The sequence below is a fragment of the Chiloscyllium punctatum genome, chromosome 40, assembly GCF_047496795.1.
Source record: "Chiloscyllium punctatum isolate Juve2018m chromosome 40, sChiPun1.3, whole genome shotgun sequence".
Taxonomy (NCBI): domain Eukaryota; kingdom Metazoa; phylum Chordata; class Chondrichthyes; order Orectolobiformes; family Hemiscylliidae; genus Chiloscyllium; species Chiloscyllium punctatum.
The window spans coordinates 1,462,647-1,482,918 of NC_092778.1; the positions used below are offsets into that span (position 1 = coordinate 1,462,647).

Sequence of the window (20,272 nt, forward strand, 5' to 3'; positions counted from 1 at the left end):
ACCCTTAAGTGCTTACCAATACATCTCTGTTGAACTATCTGCTAGTTTAATTTTCCAGTTAACTTCAGTTGGCTCAGCTTTTAGGCCCACAAAGTTACCTTATTTAAGTTTTAAATACTACTTTTGACCTAATTCTCTCAGTTTCATACTGAATATAAAATTCAATCATGTTGAATCAAGCATCTAGAGGTGCCTTTCCATGAGATCATTAATATTGTCACATTACACAATACCAAGTCTAGTATCACCTACTCTCTTGTCAGTTCCAAAATATACTGCTCCAAGAAACTCATACAAAAACATTCCATGAACTTTTCATTAAGGTTACTACAGCCAGTTTGATCTTTTTAAGTTAAGATGTTGATTAAAATCACCAATGATTATTGCTATACTTTTATCATGAGCAGCAAATATTTCTTATATATGTTGTCCTGCATTGTGGTGACTGTTAGGGAGTCTGTGGATCACTCCCACCGGTGACTTCTTTTCCCTACTATTTCTCATCTCCATCAAAACTGATTCTGAACCAAGATCATCGCTACACAATTTTTACACATTTTTACACAAACGTTAGCCTTGATTGACAGTGGTACCCGTCCACATGAATATAATTGTTGATGTTCTGCCCTTGGGAAATCATGCCATTTTGTAAAAAGTGGAGGGTTCTTTCCTGTTGTTGCCAGCTGTCTGTTGGAAAAATGATGTAATTGCTCTGGCAATGCTTAATGTGTCAATGAAATGTAGATGAGTTGGTGTTGCCTGTGTGTCCTGTGACTGCCTGGAATCAGTCTGACCACTAAATGTTAAGTACAGTCTCGAACAATGTGGAGGAGCAGGCTGACCAGAAGTCAGGATTCTACTGCAGCTTCTATGGTAGTGGGTCTATAAAGGTGTGCTTCCATCTCCAGGTCTAAGTCAGAGGGTAATTTTCTATCCAAATGAAAAATGCACCTGGTATTCCCATGGGAAAGTAATGTTAATTTTAGCAAATGGCACTGGCAACACTTGATGAAAGTACTAAATTTTCCATGCAGTTCAAAACTAAAAACGCATCAATTCCATGTGATTGCAGTTTCTGGTATCAGCCTCAATTTAATCATTTCTGGCAAGACTCCATATATTATTCCTGTCTCTGTTGGGAGGCATCCATTTGAAGGGGCAGGAACTTGCATGCTGTTGCAGGAATTAAAAGACTGCAACCTCTTTAACACCTTGAAGAGAACTATTTATTCCACAAGTCGATGTTGCTCTGATATGCTAGAGAGCCCCCAGGTTGTAGGATGATGCTGTTAATGCACTTGAGCATTTAGACAATGGACAATTAGACAATGGACAGACTTCCTTTTTGACAAATATATTTTGTTTTGTCCTGGTAGCTGCTTCTTTAAATCAGGAACAATTTGTGATCGAATAGCCTCTGGCTAATGTGTTACAACTGTTATGAAGTTGGTCGTCATTTTTTTTCTGTTCATAACAAGCTTAAGTGAGGTCAAACATAGAAATACTAAAATAATCAGCCTCTGCAATTGGTTCAGTTATTTTATATGACAGCCTGTTATTTTTTGAGTGCAGCTGGCAGTTATAAACCTAGATGAAAGGTCGAGAGCTATAAAAAGGAGTCAACTGAGAACAGGGCTTTGAGCTGAGCTGAGTTAAATAAACTGAAATCTTCACAGAATGGCAGGTCGATTCTGCTCATTGACACATACGTTTCACTGCATCTCATGTCTAACAAAGATAATTTTTGCACTCTTCAAAAAAAAGGGAGGAACAGACAAGATCAGGCTGCTCAAGACGTGCAGACTATAGAAGGTTCACCTCTTGACTTAGTTTTTATGAGATAAGGCCGTCTCATACACTCATGCTATCTGGGAAGCTTTAGCACACATTCAGGGACTAAGGAGAAATACAATTGTTAAGCATAGCTCTACGGACGTGCAATAGGCTGTGGAAAATTATGCCTAACATCGCTAGCTGTTTAGATATAAATCTTGAAGAGGTTTGATAGTATTATTGGTTTGGCATGCATGGGAGCACACAGGAAACATTCTGTATTTAATGTCACATTGATGGTGAGTTTGGGGTGGACACAGGATTGTTTGTGCTGAAAGAGTCAAATTGTTCTGCAAATGTACCTCATAGCCAGAAAACGATTGCTTTCCACACTCTCTTCAAGTTCCTGTTGTTCCTTGAAATTATGTGGATAAGGGCACGCCTTGCCTCAGGTGTCATCTCCAGCATCATCGAGTCCTAGTGCTAAAATTATTGCTCTTCTTCCATAAAATTGTTGAAGGAAAAAATATTTTGGGCTTTATCGAAAGTTTTGAAAGGAACCAACCCAAGATCAAGCAAGACTGACTAGCTCTCCCTCCTTGTGCTGTTTTGGCATATGCTTTGCTGTATTTTTGCTAAATTACCCAACCAGTGCTTTATATTTGTACGCTACGGGGCTTTCCTCCTTTCAATTAGATAGCGCCATTCTGTTGTTTATAAATCACCCAGGTAGCATAATCAACCTGGCAGTTCTTAGCTCTCTCCTTCTCTCTCTATCAACTCACAGCAATGTTGTTCATAGAACCAACTTGTTGGTCAAAGCTGAACACATCTCATTCTAACTGTGCAACTCTCTTTGCAATTACTTACATTTCAAATTCAAAAAAGTAGCTTTTGATGTTTCAAACAACCTGTCTTATTATAGTAATGCTTGCATTTATAAAACACCAGACTATATCAAACAGCTCAATTGAATTACCTCTTAGATGAATTTATATTTACTAAGAGCTATGCAAAGTTGTTTCAGCTACAGTCCTAGGTCTGACCAATGGGTCAGAGTGAAAAAGTTAAATTTAAAGTACCATCCTTTTTTTTTCCCTGATTCCTCCAGGAATTGCATTTGTGTAGCACCATTCATAATTGCAGGACATTCCACAGTACATTAGAATCAACTAAATACTTCTGAAACAGAACCAAAAGATTACAGAAACTGGAAACCTGAAATAAAAACATAAAATTCTGGAAATATTCAACAGGTTCAAGCAGCAACTATGAAGATGTAAACCATTTCAGATTGGATACAAGTACATTTACAGAACTGTCATAGAAATGTTGGAGTCAAAAAAGTGTGGTGTTAGAAAAGCACAGCAGGTCAGGCAGCTTCCAAGGAGCAGGAGAGTCGATGTTTCGGGCTTTGTGGTAACCACTGCTGAGGTGAAGTCAGAAAATACCACATATCTCAATGTGACTTTTTAATGTTGTTGCTTGAATGATAAATATTGGCAAGTCATCTGGTTGTTACTGAATAGTACCATGGAACCTTGTACAACAATCTGCGAGGGTGAATAATGCTTGTTTCATTTCTAGTTTTTGTTCATATGATCTGGGTAAGACCAGCATTTATTGCCAATTGCAAATTGAGGAGGTGATAGTGTGCTGCTGTCTTGAATCACTTAATGTCTCATATGCAATCTGACAGTACTGAACTGGGAGTTTCAGCCTTGGTTATGTGCTCAGTTCCCAGACTGAATCTTGAAACAGCAACCTTCTGACTCGAAATGGATGAGATGCCCATTGAGCTGCAACTAATACTATGATGCTGAGGAACAGCCTTTGTTCAGCAGTTGGAAGGAAGCCTTCAGTAGTTATCCAGTGAATTGAATTAGCCTTTATTGTCACATGCACACATAATTGTGGTGTAAAGTTCTTGTAATGTCACCACTTTGGCGCCATCTTAGGTACAAGTTACCTATATACCTGTGAATATGTGCTACAGACTTCAGAGAATCATAAGTGAAAGTTCAGCGTAAGAATAAAGAACCGCTTGGGCCAAGTCTCTAGAACTTGACATTGGGGCCTTGTTTCGGGACTCATCGGCCCCTGACTGGCCTGGCCTGGGCCTTACCTCTGGCACTGCCTCCAGGATTCGTCATGACCTTTGTTCTCCTCCATTCGCCTCCAGTGAGTGAAAGATTGAAAAAACAGAAAAAGAACGGATGCAGCAGAGGAACTCCAGCTAGACTGTCTTACTTTGCTGCCATCTTGAACAAATGCCTGATTTGGAGGCTGAAGTTTCTACAATTCTCAATGTTCTGTCCAGTGTCATCTGCATTCTCACCCCCTCCCCAGCTATCCCCATCATTTGTAGATAGTGATGAATAAAACATTGACAAAAGGAAGACAGTGGGATCTCAAAAGGATGATGGGCAATAGCAGCAGAGGTGGCAGTAAATGGTGCTGAAACAAACTGGACAAGGCCAGGAAGTGAAGAGCAAATGGTAAGTGAAGTAGAGTCTTTGTTCCGACATAATGCATACACAATGTGCTAAGGTTAGAGTCATACTGTTGTGTAGGTTATATGAAAAGGATATCATATTGTATTACACTAATGCATGTCATTGGACTGCTGAAGATGAAGCTGGAGAAGTAATAGTGGAGAACTAAGAAATGGCAGAGGAACTGAATAGGTATTCATGGTGAAAGACGCCAGCAGCATACCAGAACTTCAAGAGAGTCATGGGGTAGAGGTGGGTGTAGTGGCCATACTAAGGAGGAGGTGCTAGAGTAGCTGAAAGGTCTGAAGATGGATAAATCACTCAGACCAAATGGACTACATCCCAGCGATAGCTGAGGAGCTTGCAGAGGCATTGGTAGTTTTGAGGAATCACTAGAGTCAGGGAAATGGCTAATGTAAAATCATGTTTAAGAAGGGAGGGAGACAAAAAAATACTGCAGAGGGTAGAATCCAAAGTAGACAAGCAGGAGGCTGGAAGAACACAACAAGCCAGGCAGTATCAGGAGGTGGAGAAATCAACATTTCAGGTGTCCTGAAGAAGGGTTACACCCGAAACGTCGACTTCTCCATCTCCTGATACTGCCTGGCTTGTTGTGTTCTTCCAGCCTCCTGCCTATCTACTTAAGAAGGGTTGGAGGTAGAGGACAGGAAATGATTGGCAGGTTAACCTGACTTTGATGGTTGGTAAGATTTTAGAGTCCATTATTAAGGATGAGATTACAGAGTACTTGGAAGTCCATGGGAAAATAGGGCTGAGCCAGCACAGCTTCATCAAAAGGAGGTCATGCCTGACAAATCTGATGGAATTTTCTGAGGTGCTAATGAGCAAGTTGGATAAAGAAGAGCCAGTGGACATGATCTATTTGGATTTCCAGAAGATCTTTGACAAGATGCCACACAGGAGTCTGCTCAATAAATTAAGAATCCATGGTATTTGGGGAAAGGTACTGGCATTGAGAGTGGAATGGCTGACTGCAGAAGGCAAAGAGTGGGATTAAAGAGGTATTTTTCAAGATGACTGCTGGTGACTAGTGAAGTTCCAAATGGGTCAGTGTTGGGACCACATCTAATCATTAGCAATCTGAATGAAGGAACTGAGGGCGTTGTTTCTAAGTTTGCAAATGACACAAACATAGGTGGAGGGGCAGGCATTGCTGAGGAAGCAGGGAAGCTGCAGAAGGACTTAGACAGGCTAGGAGAGTGGGCAACGAAATAGCAGATGGATTACAATCTATCTGGAAATTGGGAAAGTGTGACTTTGGAAATCTGAAGCACTAAGGATCGTAGGTGTCCTGGTTCAGGATTCGTTTAAAGTTAACATGCAGGTTCAATTGGCAGTTAGAAAAGCAAGTGCAATGTTAGTATCCATTTCAAAAGAACTGGAATACGAGAGCAGAGGTGTACTACTGAGCCTGTATAAGGCTCTGGTCAGGCCACTTATGGAATATTGTCTGCAGTTTTGGGCTCTATATCTAAGGAGGGATGTGCTAGCATCAGAGGGGTTCAAGAGGAGGTTCACAAGAATGATTCCACGGATGAAGCAGTCGAGGACGCTGGGTCTGTACTTAATGGAGTTTAGAAGAAAGGGGAATCTCATTGAAACTTACAGAATACAGGAGGCTGGATAGAGTGGACATGGACAAGGTGTTTCCACTAGTAGGAGAGACTAGGATCCAAGAACCTGGCCTCAAAGTGAAGAATGGCCCTTCAAAACTTAGTTGGGGAGGATTTGTTTCAGCCAAAGGGTAGTTCTGTTAAGGAACTCATTGCCACAGAGGGCAGTGGAGGCCAAGTCATTTAATGTATTTAAGACAGAGAAGAATAGGCTCTTGATTAGTAAGAGGATCAAAGGGTATGGGGAGAAGGCAGAAGGACGGAATTGAGAATCATATCAACCATGATTGAATGGTGGAGCAGACTCAGTTGGGCTCCTGTATCTACTCCTATATCTTACAGACAGAGACTTGATACACTACCATAATCTCTACAGGATCTGGGAATGGTGCTGATAGTTTGCTCCTTGTGTAATTTAGAGAAGATGTTTACTGAAAATGGTTCATCATCTGAAATTTTCTGTCTGTTTGGATCATGGGGATTGTGTAAAGTGAATTGCTTCATGCATTTCTTGTTGTTATGCACACTGACATTGGACTTTGTACAGAGTTTTTTTCTAATCTTCTTAATGTCTGTGACTATAGCACATTAGCACTCAATACTCTGTCACCAAGTTTTTCTACAAAAAGACTGTGATGAGAAGCTATTCAAGGCCTTGCACATTGCTGTAATCTTTGTGTTTATAACAAAATATCATCATGTGATCCTTTCTTGTGAAAACCAGTGAAGAGCATTTTCAAAGCAGCCTAATCCTAATTCTTTCACTAATCTGCCAGTCTAGGCTATGAAAGGCTTGACCTATTCCTGATTGCCACCTGCAGATCATAACTGGAAAATATCATTTATTCCTCCAGATATTGATTGGCATTTCAATTTCTACTCTATGTTTCCTGTCAATTAGCCAATTTTGAATCTATGCTTCCCCTGTCCCTTTTCTTCCATAGCTTTAACTTTGCTGGGAAGCCTATTATATGGCAAATATAATTACATATTATCAAATGCCTTTTGACAGTTCCTATAGACCATAACAACTGCACTACTCAAAACACCTCCATCTGTTACATCACCAGAAATCAAGTTGGTTTAACGTGATTTCCCTTTAACAAATCCATGCTGGTTTTCTCTAATTAAACCACAGTTGTTCAAGTTACTGTTAATAATGTGCCAGATCATCATTTCTAAAAGCTTTCACACCATCAAGGTTAAACTGAATGACCTGTAGTTGGTGGGTTTATCCTGACATTGCTTTTGAACAAGGCCTGAGCATTTGCAATTCAGCAGTCCTCTGGCAGCACTCCCGTAACTAAAGAGAATTGGAAAATTATGTTCATTATCTGTGCAATTTCCACCTTTTGTCCTTGCCTCTATATGTAGATCTTTTTGATTTAAGTTGGCTCCACCGCACATCACATTATCATTTTAGAATTTAAAACTACAGAGGTCTTTTGGAATGTCTTTTATATTCACTATCATTCTCTTCTAATGCATTTTCTTAGCTTCTCTTATTTCCTTTATTGTTTCACCTCAGAATTTTTCCATATCAGCCTGATTCTCATTTGCCTGAAAAATTAAATGCATGATATGCATGCTTTTCAGCTTCATATCCTGTATCTCTTTTTTTTTCAGCCAAGGAGCCCCAGTTTCATTTGCTCTAGATTTCCTCTATGTAGGAATGTACCTCAAACAATGCCCTCTCCCATGTGCAGCCTGTTATACAGTTTTGCTTGCTCATCTTTCAAGCCAAATTAGGTTGGACCATTCTCAAACTCATTTAATTTGGTCCTCCTCCAATTAATTATTTTTATTCTACTGTATCATTCTAAACTCTATGAAACTATGATCATCGCTTCTGAATTGTTCACTTAAATAACTTTTGATCCACTTAACTCACCTCATTCCCTAGAACCAGATCCATCAACACTTCCTTCTTCATTGCTCCAGAAACATACTGGTCAAGAAAACTCTTCTGACCACACTTTAGAAACTCTTGGTTTTCTCTGCCCTTCACTTATTATCCCAGTTTTATATAACTATAGGATAATGATGAAGTCCCCATTTATCACCAATATTTGTACCTCTCTGTAATTTCCCTGTAAATTTATCCTCTATATACTTTTATTGGTTGGTGGACGATAGAATGCACTCAATTGTGTAATGACATTCTCACTGTCTCTTAACTGTAACTTAACTGTTTGTCCTTGAACCCTTTAGGACATCCCCCTCCAATATTGTAATATTCCCCTTAATCAATCCTTCCCATCCTCCCTCCTTTTGTTCCTTCCCTTTCTTTCCTGACTGCCTTGCATTCAGGAATATTTAAATCCACTCCTGCCAGATCTATTATTATTACAACATCATTTTCCCCCGAGCCTAATTGCATTTGCAGCTCACTAACCTGATTTACTACATTTTGATAAGTTGAGACCAATAATGCATAATATGCAATCAACTCTAGTAGTTTCAGTTCCCCTTAATATCTTGAGAACTTCCATTAAACTGTTTGACTTTCTAAATTCTAAATAGTACAATCCTAGTTTGTTTAATAAAATGCTGGTGAAACTCAGCAGGTCTGACAGCAAGTGTGGAGACAGAAACAGATTTAACTTTTTGAGACCGGTGTGATTGTTCTGAAGAAGTCATAAAGGACTCAAAATATTAACTCTGTTTCTCTCTCCATACTTGCTGTCAGACCTGCTGAGTTTCTCCAGCATCAGGTTTCCATCATTCATAGGATTTTGCTTTTAACCTAGTTTGTGTAATATGTCTTCATAATCTAATGTCTGGAGTCCAGGTATCACCCTACAGAGCACTCCCTTCGACTGTAATATGCATTCTCTAAGATGTGGAAGGGAAGCTGTGAACCACACACAGCACTTGTTGGTATGGTCTAACCCCAAGGGTTTATATAGCCTGTACAAAACTTCGACCCCTTACAGTCCAGACCTCTAAACAGAAAGACCAGCATTTCATTCAAGTTCTTGATTAGTTTCTGCACCTGTTCATGAAATTTTCATGATTTTTGGATATCCACTTGTGGTATATTTTAATCATTAAGACAATACTCTTTTCCAAATACTAAAATCTTTTGAGGTCCAAAATAGATGACCATGGGTTTATCCATTTGTTACAATTTTTCTGTGCACTTAAAAACATAGAGAGATAATGAAAGATTGAGTTTCCATCTAAATGGTTGGCCAATTTTATGTTATGGACTAAATTGAACATGTGGCTTTCTATCCCATCATATCTGCCTCATTATGAACACAGTGAATAGTTGAGGTCCCAACACAGATCCTTGTGGAACACCAATGTCACATTCTGCTATTTACCAACCTGGGTGACTGACTGTGTGGAGTTTGCACATTCTCCCCGTGTCTACATGGGTTTCCTCTGGGTGCTCCGGTTTCCTCCCACAGTCCAAAGATGTGCAGGTCGGGTGAATTGGCCATGCTAAATTGGCCGTAGTGTTAGGTGCATTAGTCAGAGGGAAATGGGTCTGGGTGGGCAATTCTTTGGAGGGACGGTGTGGACTGGTTGGGCCAAAGGGAATCTCATCTAATCTTACCTGCCCATTATCTGTTCGTTGTTCTTCAGCCACTTTCCCAACCTGCTCAATAATGTGCTTTCAATTCCATGAACTTAAATGTTAGGTAAATCTCTCAGGAGGGATGTTACTGAATGTCTTCTAGAAGTGCACAAGAATAAGATGCATAGGCATTCATTGGGCTACCTTTAAAACAAAACTTTGATACCCAGTACTCATAACCCAGCCCTTGGTCCCTTCCAATCCCCAGCACATTTAAAGTATCTGAGCAAGTTGTCATAAAGGGGACTTGACAAATTTTGAATGTCCTTGTGCGTTTATTTCTGCTGTTGTTTTTTTTACATAAATCACCGAGGTTCATTTTTAATCTGTGCTTTTGGCAGCTAAACTATTTAATTTAAACTGCGCTGATTTTATTCAGAATGTTAAAATACGAAGGCATTAAAATGCTACGATTGAACCAATGCTGCTTCATTAATATATATAAAAAAGGTAGTCTTTGCCATCATTAAAGGACTGTCAGTGATACAGAGAATCCCGAAGACACATGCAGAGAAGGTTGAGAAAAGTTGGAGCAGTTTTGTAGGTGGTTCCAGGGTGATCAAAGAAAGAACTTGGTCTTGAACAGAAATGTCTATAGTTAGAACACGAAACACTTCCCGGGCTGAGGGGGCGGGGACGATCTTCTCATCTCCGGCAGTGAGTTATTCGCCCCCTCTTCCAGATCGAAGGGATACAGCGGCTCGAGCTGCCCTGGGGAGCCCCAGCCTGGAGGGCTAGTCCCCGGGGCACAGCTCGCCTCCCTCCCCTCGGGCCGTCAGTCCACCCGCTCGCAGCAAAGGAGTCAATCTGTGGCTTCAGACCGGCGTGGTCCGCCTGTTGGCCGGGTTGGCCTGAGCAGCTTCCTTCGAGTCTTTGGAAAGGCAGTTGCGAACTTGCAAGAACTTGGCGTCCCGCTCGGCAGGGGGTTTGGCGGAGCCCGCGGCTTTGGAAGGCTCCCTGGACAGTGTGTACATGGAGATGTCGCTGGGAGGCGGCACGCTGTAGGCTTTAACCCCAGCCGGAGATGGCTCCCTGGACCGAGGCTCCGTGGACCGGGAACTCGACCTTCGCCGGAATCGGTACCTGTAGCTGGGGATCCGCGCAAGGGTCGACTTCTTCAGCACGTCGCTGCGTGACTTGACTCGCAGCTGTCGGTGTTTGTCGATGTACATGTGCACAGCCAACACCCCCACTGTCTCAGCAATGATGAACGACAGTGCCCCAAAGTAGAAGGACCATCCGTAAGAGTAATTGTTCTTTTTGGAATCGCTTTGCCCAGGGTCTCCAGCATTAGCCGATATGTAGACAATGATTCCAATAATGTTACTCAAACCTGAGAACAGGAGGAATGGACATCAGTATGATATACGACTCGGATGGGGACAAGACGACAAAATGCTGTGCCACTGAAACTGTTAGGGTCGATTGACTGGCAAAGGAAGAACTTACATTTGTATAGCGCCTTTCACCACCGCAGGAGGTCCTACTGTTCGTTAAAAGTTGCTATTGCACAAGTTACAGATATGATCACACTGAAATAGTGAGATAATTATATTTTAAAACGTGCTTGTCGAGTTAGTATTGGGTAGTAGGAAAAAGTGCCTGTTCTTTACAATAGTGTAGCAGAATCGTTCTAAGATTTGTGCAGCATTGGGAAACTGTACTGAAGTGTCAGCCTGGACAGTAAGCTGAAGGTCTGAGAGAGTGGGAACTGAGAATCCACATCCGGGTTTAGAGCCAATAGGGAGCTACGCACTGACCCAAGACTGACATCTTGTCAGCCAGTGTAGTGAGTCAGGTGGAACAGAAAGGCTGTTTTTACTTTGTTTCATAATAACGAGTGGCTCAACAGATTAATGTTGCATCAGAAAATTCGAAAGAAATGGAAGGTGGGTTGGAGAGGGGTTGAACATTTAATACTCTGTCTACATTTAATAGAAAAACAGCCTGGATAAACATAATAATCAAATGCATCATTCCCTGAAAATACACATAAATGGAACCAAAGGCTAAAAGCAGTGTGTTAATAATCCATCTGCGGGAAACTCATAACTGGACCTAATTTCTGTTCTAGGAACACTTGCATTTGTAAGAAGACAGGGACTAAGAACAGAAGTGAGCTACAGCACCTTGAACATGCACCGCCATTCAGTAGGATTATGTCTGATTCTTGGCCTCAGATTTACTTTCCCACCTATTTCATACACAGGGGTGCACGATAAAAAGGAAGTTGTGTTGAACTGAGTATGTAAGTAGGGTATCTGATCGCTGCATCACTTTTCATTTGAGTCATGAGAATAGATCTTGGTAAATAAATTGTTGTAAAGTTCAGAGTCAAAATTGAATGGGGAATTTTGGCTGGAAGTCAGGTTGAGCAAATAGTTTTAAATGACCAACCTGCTGCTACAAAAAAAATCCCAGAGCTGAGGACGACATTGTGCTTGCTCTTGTAGAATTCACCAGCTGCAACACAGACACCTCCAAGAAACAGTAATCCCACGCTCAGTATCGGGAATATACTGGAGGCCCTGACGACACCTGCAGGGAGAATGAGGAGTCAGAGTGAGAAGTGCTGTGGGCTGCACAGTAGCATTAATGCGGTTAGATTATGGACAGAGTAAGTAAGTGATCAAACATACTACTGAAGATAGGGATCATGGTGCTGGTGGAAATTATTTAGTCAACACATCTATTTTACAATGCAGTCCAAAGCAGGAGGAAAAGTCAATTATAATGACAATTTTCTTGGGGTTAAGGAAGCAGATTTGATGTCTCACCAATAACATAATGGAATGCATTGACCAATGCCACTTTTAATGTGGAGCTTTGTTTGAGGAGAGTGTGAGCCAGAGGCAGGCTGTATTAATCACAGAGATTAGGCCTTATACATTCCTTTCAGAGTTCCACATATTGATACACGATTAGTGCACTTTTCACAAAATGTATTTGCAATTTCAAGCACGTGCATAAGGTTTACTGTTAGGGACCGATAGAAGAATGTCTGGCAGAGTTCGGACAAGGGAAACAAACCATTGGGACAGAGGTAAGAGAGGGATGTGCAGAAAATAATATTGTTATTATGCATGATCACAATCTGTTCAGTTTCCTTGCAAGGCCATTTATTTTCAACTTCCTCACTCTTTTAGTCCTAATACTCTCATCTGCATTGTCTTCCTCTACAGGCTTATCTACTCCAACTAACCTCCAACACCCCTCAAACATACACTACAAACTGCCCATATCACTATTGTTTGCTCTCTATTCCATCTCCCATTGTCTGGCTTCACCAACATCGCCTGCCAGACAATCTGTATAAACATTTGGTCCTTATTGAAGAAAATCTCTCCACAATATGGCTCTTCCTACACCACAACTGACTTTTGCACCTAATATATGTCGCACATCAGAATCAATAATAATGTCACACTGTGTTTACTAATCCATGAGGAAAAGCCATAATTGATCCTAATTTCTGTCGTAGGAAAACTTGCATTTATAAGATGACAAGAACTAAGAACAGAAGTGAGCTACAGCACCTTGAACATGCGCTGCCATTCAGTAAGACTCTTGGCCTCACATTTACTTTCCCACTGAATCACAATATCCCCTTATTCCTTCTATCTCAATAACCTCTCCATCTCAGATTGATATATGCTCATCTTTAAGCTCAATGAAAAATATCAAAACATTTCACACTGGGTGAAGAGAAGGAAAGAACTACCAATTCAATAGATGCTGTTCATGTCCTCAGCTTCTCTGACAGTGTTATATAGCTAATTCATTCATTTTGAAATTTGTACTCAAGTGCACAGCAAGGTTCCATACATAATAGGTCAGAGGTCAGATGACACCAAGTTGTAGTCACCTTCACCTGACAAAGGGGTGGCGCTCCAAAAGCTTGTTATTTCAACTAAACCTGTTGGACTATAACCTGATGCTGTCTGACTTCCGACCTTGTTCACTCCAGTCCAACTGCACCTCCACATCGTAAATAATATGAATCACCATTTAATCGGCTATGGTGGTATCAATTAAGGAAAATTCTTCCTGCTCATCTTATAATAGCACCATGGAATCATTTACATTGAGCTGAGAAAGTGGTGTGTCTCTATTTAACATTCCAGCCAAAGACTGCACCAATAAGAATGCATTAACTGTCAATTGTGCATGCTGCACTATAATGGCAGCCTAAATAGTGAACATGGTTCTTTGGCTGGGGTTTTGTCATTGTCTTCCCATTCAATGGCAAGAAAGCCACCTGTGAATGGTCTACATGGAAATAAAACGATTTAGGAGAAAAAGGTGTGATCAGTGTAAAAGGGTTTGAGGAGGCCTTAGGCAGGAAGAGGTAGCAAAATGACTTGTTAAGAAAGAGTTGGCTGCTCTTCTTAGCCCACTAAAGCTTTGATCAGGGAGTTATGGGAGGTCAAGTTTAAGGGCAAAGGCTGACAAATAGAGCTTCAGAAAGTTGCAGGGTAGAGAGGAACAAGACTATGAAGAGTTCTTTTTAAGAAGAACACAAATATTTTGACTCAAATGTATTGGAAATCAGGTTGGAGGGGATGGGAAGTCAGACTGAATGCAGTATAGACTGAATATGGTGGGACTCTAAGCAAGTTGTAGCTTAAGCAGAGGAGGGGGAGCTTGAGAAATTAGTGATGAGCAGTTGAGAGTAGTTGATCCTGTAGGTGAACGCTGCACTGAGTGGGAGGTAGGGGTGGGCAATGTGGAAGTAAAAGTAGGAAATCCTACTGGGAAACTAGATATGAGTTTCAAATCTTAGATCAGTATCAAACGGGAAATGTTGGTCTTCAATGTGTAACTGACTGATCGATCATTTGGGGTAGGTCATGAGGTCAGTGTCAAAATTGCATGATTTATACAATGTTCAAAGAAGATGCTTTCAGTTGTGCCAATCCTGAGCTTGATATGGACATTGAATCAAGGAGGTAGCAGAGGCATTAATCTAGTGATGGCTGACCTCCAACTGGACCCCTGATTATGGATGGTGTCAGCTCAGAGCAACACAAAAAAAGATGAAATGGAAAAGACAGCATGTATAATTTAGATAGAATAGAACCTCTGGGGACTAGAGAGCAGAGTATGATCAATTTTAAGATTGTCTGTCAATCAGCACTAGAACAGGAATGTATGGCCTTGAAGTGACACTGTGAAGATTGCCGTAGGAATTTAAAATAAACAGATCAATCAATCAATGCATCTGCTAAAAAAAACAGCCAAACTATTTATGTTTTACAGCCATTTTCATATGATGCAAATTCAAGGCTTATGACTTTTAAAAGAAAAATGTCAAAAGGAATAAGCATGAATTAAATAAACAAAACTTATTGTTGAATGATTTTAGACTCAGGTTGAAGTTATGTTACTTGATTGATTAGTTTCTGGAGTATGAATTAAGGGAAGGCAATGACTGACTGCTAGCATCATCAGATGATTGATCCGCTGACCCAGGTCATGTTCTCGGGGACCTGGGTTCGAATCTGAAATGAATTTGAATCTGATTTAAAAATCAAGAATTCCAAAGACCATGAAGCCATAATCCATTTAAACTGTAATATGGAGTAAACTGGACAAAGACATAATAATGACATGAAATATGATCAGTGCATACCATTCATCTGGAGCCTGCTTTGCTGTTCAAAATAATCAAGACTGATTTTCTGTCTGAAATGCACCTTGCCAAATTATTCTCAAGTTCTAAATTGCTTTAGATTTCAAGAATCTACCCATTCCTGGTTCGAATATACTTACGCACTGATAAATTATAGCAGAGAATTCCAAACATTCACAATCGTTTGAGTGAAGAAATGCCTCCTCAATCCTAAATGGTCAACCCTTTATTCTGAAACTGCAACTACGTATTGTGGACCTATACGCCAGTGGAACTATTTTCCTACTGTTTACCTTATCAAGTCCTTTCAGAATTTTATGCTTAAAGGAGAATACCTCTAGAGAATCTAGGCCTAGTTTACTCAATCCCTCATCATTCCAGGAATTAGCTGAGTAACCTTTGTTGCACTTTCCCCAAGGCAAGTGTATCCTTCCTTCAATAAGGAGACCAAAGCTATACACACAAGTTCAGGTCTGGGCCTAACATATCCCTATATAATTACAGTTAGGTTCCTTTACTCTAATCTGAACAAGGAACAGGAGTAGGCTATTTGGCTTTTCAAGCCTGCTCTACTCTTCAATAAGATCATGGCTGATCTGATTTTAGCCCAACCCCACATTCCTGCGTATCGCCGATAATCTTTCGTCACCTTAGTACTCAAAAATCTATCCACCTCTTAAAGATTCTGGATACATTGCTTCTGAGGAAGGGAAAGCAAAAGACTCAATCTTCTGAGAAAAATAATGTTTCTGCATCTGTTTTAAATGGGTGCCCCTTTATTTTTAAGCTGTGAAACCTAGTTCTGGATTCTCCCACTAGAGGAAACATCTTTTCAACATCCACCCAGTCAAATCCTCTCAGGATCTTATGTGTTTTAAATAAGTCATCTCCGACTCATGTAAGTTCCAGGGGATTTCGAAGCTATTTGGATGCTGCCTGAACTGCTGTGCTCTTCCAGCACCACTAATCCAGAATCTAAGTTCCAGGGGATCCAGGCCTAGCCTGTCTAGCCTTTCCTCTAAGGACAATCCTCTCATTCCATATTAGTATTAGTATAGTCATCCTTCTCTGAACTGCTTCTAACACTGCAGCATCCTTCCATAAATACAGTGACCATCACACACAGTACTCCAGATGTGGTCTCACCAAAGCCCTATGTAACTGAAGCATTATCTCTCTATTCCTGCATTCAACTCCTCTCACACTACAACATAACATTCTATTAGCTTTCCTTATTACTTGCTATACCTACAAACTAATCTTCTATGATTCATGTACAAGGACACCCCCAGATCTCTCTGCAACCCAGAATTCTGCAACTTCTCTCCATTTAGATAATATTCTTTTTTTTGCCAAAATGGACAATCTCACGCTTTCCCACCTTGTAGTCCATTTGTTAGATATTTGCCCACTCTCTTACCTATCTGTATCTCTTTGTAGGCTCCTATGTCTGCTTCACAACTCACTTCCCTACCTATCTTTGTTTCATCAGCAAATCCAGCAATCATACCTTTGGTTCCTTCATCCAAATTGTTTATATAAATTGTAAAGAGTTGAGGCTCCAGCACCGACCCATGTTACACACCACTTGTGACATCCTGCCAGCCTGAAAAGAGCCATTTATTCCTATTTGCTTCCTGTTAGCCAGCCTATCCTTTAGCCATGACAATATGTTGTTGCCTACACCATGAGTCATAGAGTCATAGAGATGTACAGCATGGAAACAGACCCTTCTGTCCAACCCGTCCATGCTGACCAGATATCCCAACCCAATCTAGTCCCACCCATCAGCACCTGGCCCATTTCCCTCCAAATCCTTCCTATTCATATACACATCCAAATGCCTCTTAAATGTTGTACCAGCCTCCACCACTTTCTCTGGCAGCTCATTCCACATACGTACCACCCTCTGTATGAAAAAGCTTTTAATTTCTGCAATAACACTTCATGTAGCATATTATCACATACGTTCACTAATCTAAGTACAATGCATTCACTGGTTCCCTTTATCTGTTAGCATAAGAACGCCAATAAATTAGTTAAACATGATTATCCTTTGACAAAACTTTAATGGCTCTGCCTGATTACCTTGAACTTGACTATGTGTCCAGATATAACCTGTTTAATGATGCTGTCTAACATTTTCTCCATGATAAATGTTAAGCTAATTGGCCAGAAGTTTCCAGCTTTCTGCTTCTCTCCCTTTTTGAATAAAAGAATTATATTAGTTATTTTCCAATCTACAGGAACCTTGCCTGAATTTAATTCTAATTATCTTATTATCTAACTTGAATTTCTTTGTAATAAGAGCAAACATACCACTTGCTTTCCTAATTACTTGCTATACCTGCATATTGACTTTCTGCAATTCATGTACAATGATACCTAGGTCCCTTGAATCCTAACATTTCCTAGAAATATCCTACTTTTCTATTGTTCCTACAGTAGTGAACATGATATACCATTTGCCAGCTTCTCCTGTGTATGAATTTAAAAAAATACAGTAAACACAATCCCCTTAAATTCAAGTTGTTGTTGTACTTGTACAATCCATTTTATTCCAATTCCTTGTTTCAAAATTTGGAAATGGAGGTCAAAAATCCAGTGTTAAAACATGCCTTGAGTTGGCATACTAGGAGCTTGAATTGCTGCTAATGAGGGTGCACTGCTTCTGGTGGGGCTTGCTGTGTGTGTGTGTGTGTGTGTGTGTAGTTTCTGCCATCAAACAATCTCTTTGGATATCTTTGATACACATTCTGCCAATTTGGACACAAAGCTCCAGTTCCTTCTGTGGTCTAAACATTCTGGTCAAGGGATCATACACTCGAGTAAATCATCTGACTTGCAAATGAAGTGTGTCTGACTTGGCTTTGCTCTGACAATGTTTTTGGGGACATTGTGGTGTGTTCTCAGAGATGTTTTGCTGATTACTTATTTTTGAAGAGAATATTGCTGCATCATGATGGGGAGGTTTCTGCTCAGTCAGCACCCACTCTTTGAGAATTGTGCGGTGATGGTTGCTGTCCTGGTGGGTTGCAAAACCACAGGCAGATGGAGTACCAACTTCAGAGAGGGAGGAGGAAGAGGGGTCTCTCCACAGGATTTCTCATCCCCAAAATGTTTTCAAGGAGCATTTCTCCTCCCTCCTCTGCCAGATTCATCAAGGGGTGAACCACTAAAATGTGCAACTTACATCAACATAGCCCAGAGCGTCATAGCAGGATGAGGACAATACTGCCAGTGACCACCATGATCTCTGTTGTTCTACAGATGGTGATAAAATGGCAAAGCAATATTTTTTATTTCGCTCATCACTATGCATCAGGAAGGTGACAGCAGCCCTTTATTCGATGATTTCATTTCCTCTATCTCACCAGAGAGAAACATTTGGGGCAGGGTTGTTACTGTGACAGAGTAATGGATTCCTAATAGTGCAAAGAAATGAGGGCTAAAAATCCATGACATTGCAGATGCTGTATGTAAACTGGGGAGGGACTATGAAGTGTAGACTGTATATAGGGTGTAGGCTGAATGGAGACTGCAGGCTGTATGACATATACAGGTAGTGTGAAGTGTCCAGGCTGTATGAAGGGTACAAGAAATGTGATGCGTACAGGCAGTGTAAAGTGTGCAGGCAGTATTAAGTGTACAGGCAATGTGAAGTGTACAGGCAGTATGAAGTGTATAGGCTGTATGAAGTATACAGGCAGTGTGTGAAGTGTACAAGCAGTGTGAAGGGGACAGGCAGGGAAAAGGGTACAAGCAGTGTGAAAGGTACAAGTAGTATGAAGTGTACAGGCAGTCTGAAGGATAAAGGCTGTGTGAAGGGTACAGGCTGTGTGAAATATGTAGGCTGTGTGAAGTTTGCCTGTTGCCTGTCTCAGTGGCACTGTGTACAGGTGAATTATCAATCTCATCCCGATGCCTGAAAACAGATACAATCAAGTTTTTCCCAATGGCTGTTCTTTTTGGTCCATGGGCTCTATATGTGAGTATTGTTTCATTCATTTTACACTTAAGTAGCATTTTTATTCAGACAATGTTTGGTCCTTTTGAATTGCCTTTTATCTGCATGTTTCAAATCCAACCAATGTCCTCAGTCACACCCTTCACTGCCATCACCGTGTTGGTTCTGTCTACAAATTTAGCATTACATTTGGTTTCAGTGTGTAGATCATTTACATAAAGCATCACACAGATTCAAGCATTAACCCCAGTAGAATGGGAAACAAATAGCACTGTCATAATCTGACTGTATGCCTTTCTAGTCTTCTCTTGTTGCCTTTACAGAATCACAAAATTGTGATGGTACAGCAGGAGCCATTTGGCCCATCACACCACCACCACCACCAGCAGCAGCTCTTCAAATGAGCATCCTTATCACATGCTAATCTTCTGTTTTTCTGCTCATACCCTTCACATCAATTTTTATTCAAATCTCTTGAATGCCTCAATTGGATGTGCCTCCATCAAATTTCCAGGCTACACATTCTGAACACTGACAATTTACTGAGCGAAAATCTCCACATCAGCCTTGCTGCTTTTGATGATCCCACTCCCTTTACACTTGGGACAGCTTCTCCCTGTCCAATCTATCCGAATTCTAACACCTTTCTCTCCAAAGAAAATAGTCTCAACTTCTTCAAGTTATCTTTGTAACTGTTCCTCAACCCTGGATCCATTCTTGTAAACTGCTTCTACACTTATTCCGATGGATGCTTTCCTTCTAATAATATGGCATTCAGAATTATACAAAGTACTCCAGCTGAGATCTAACAAGTGTATTTTACAATTTCGACATCATCACCTAACTCTTGTACTCTATGTACCTGTTAATAAAGCCATGGATACTGTTTGCTTCACTTATTGTCCTCTCTATGTTTCCTGCCACCTTCAATAATCTGGGCACAAATACACTCAGGTCCTTCTGCTCCTGCATACCCTTCAAATTGTACCCCCTTGTTTTCTATTGTCTCTCAATGTTCTTCCTATCAAAATGTGTCACCTTAAACTTCTTAATTTTGAATACTTTACATTTTTAAAAATTAATTAACCGATAGATACAGTACCAGGGAATTTAAATTAATTGTAAGTCTTTCATGTGGAATTTTGCTTACAGCTTTCTGAATATCCAAATGAGATTCATCCAAAT

The 20,272-nt window shown here is 40.5% G+C and overlaps 1 protein-coding gene across 1 annotated transcript in view; it reads right to left on the reverse strand.

Moving 5' to 3' along the window:
- Window positions 1-9,743: 9,743 nt before the first annotated feature.
- The window catches only part of LOC140464276 (voltage-dependent calcium channel gamma-3 subunit-like), a 33,314-nt gene continuing 22,785 nt past the window's right edge, over window positions 9,744-20,272 (reverse strand). The window contains exons 3-4 of the mRNA XM_072559142.1: window positions 11,886-12,026; window positions 9,744-10,821 (exon numbers count right to left, since the gene is read on the reverse strand). Of these exons, the coding sequence (XP_072415243.1) occupies window positions 10,304-10,821; window positions 11,886-12,026 (659 nt within the window). The 3' untranslated portion in view covers window positions 9,744-10,303. The remainder of the gene's footprint in view (window positions 10,822-11,885; window positions 12,027-20,272) is intronic.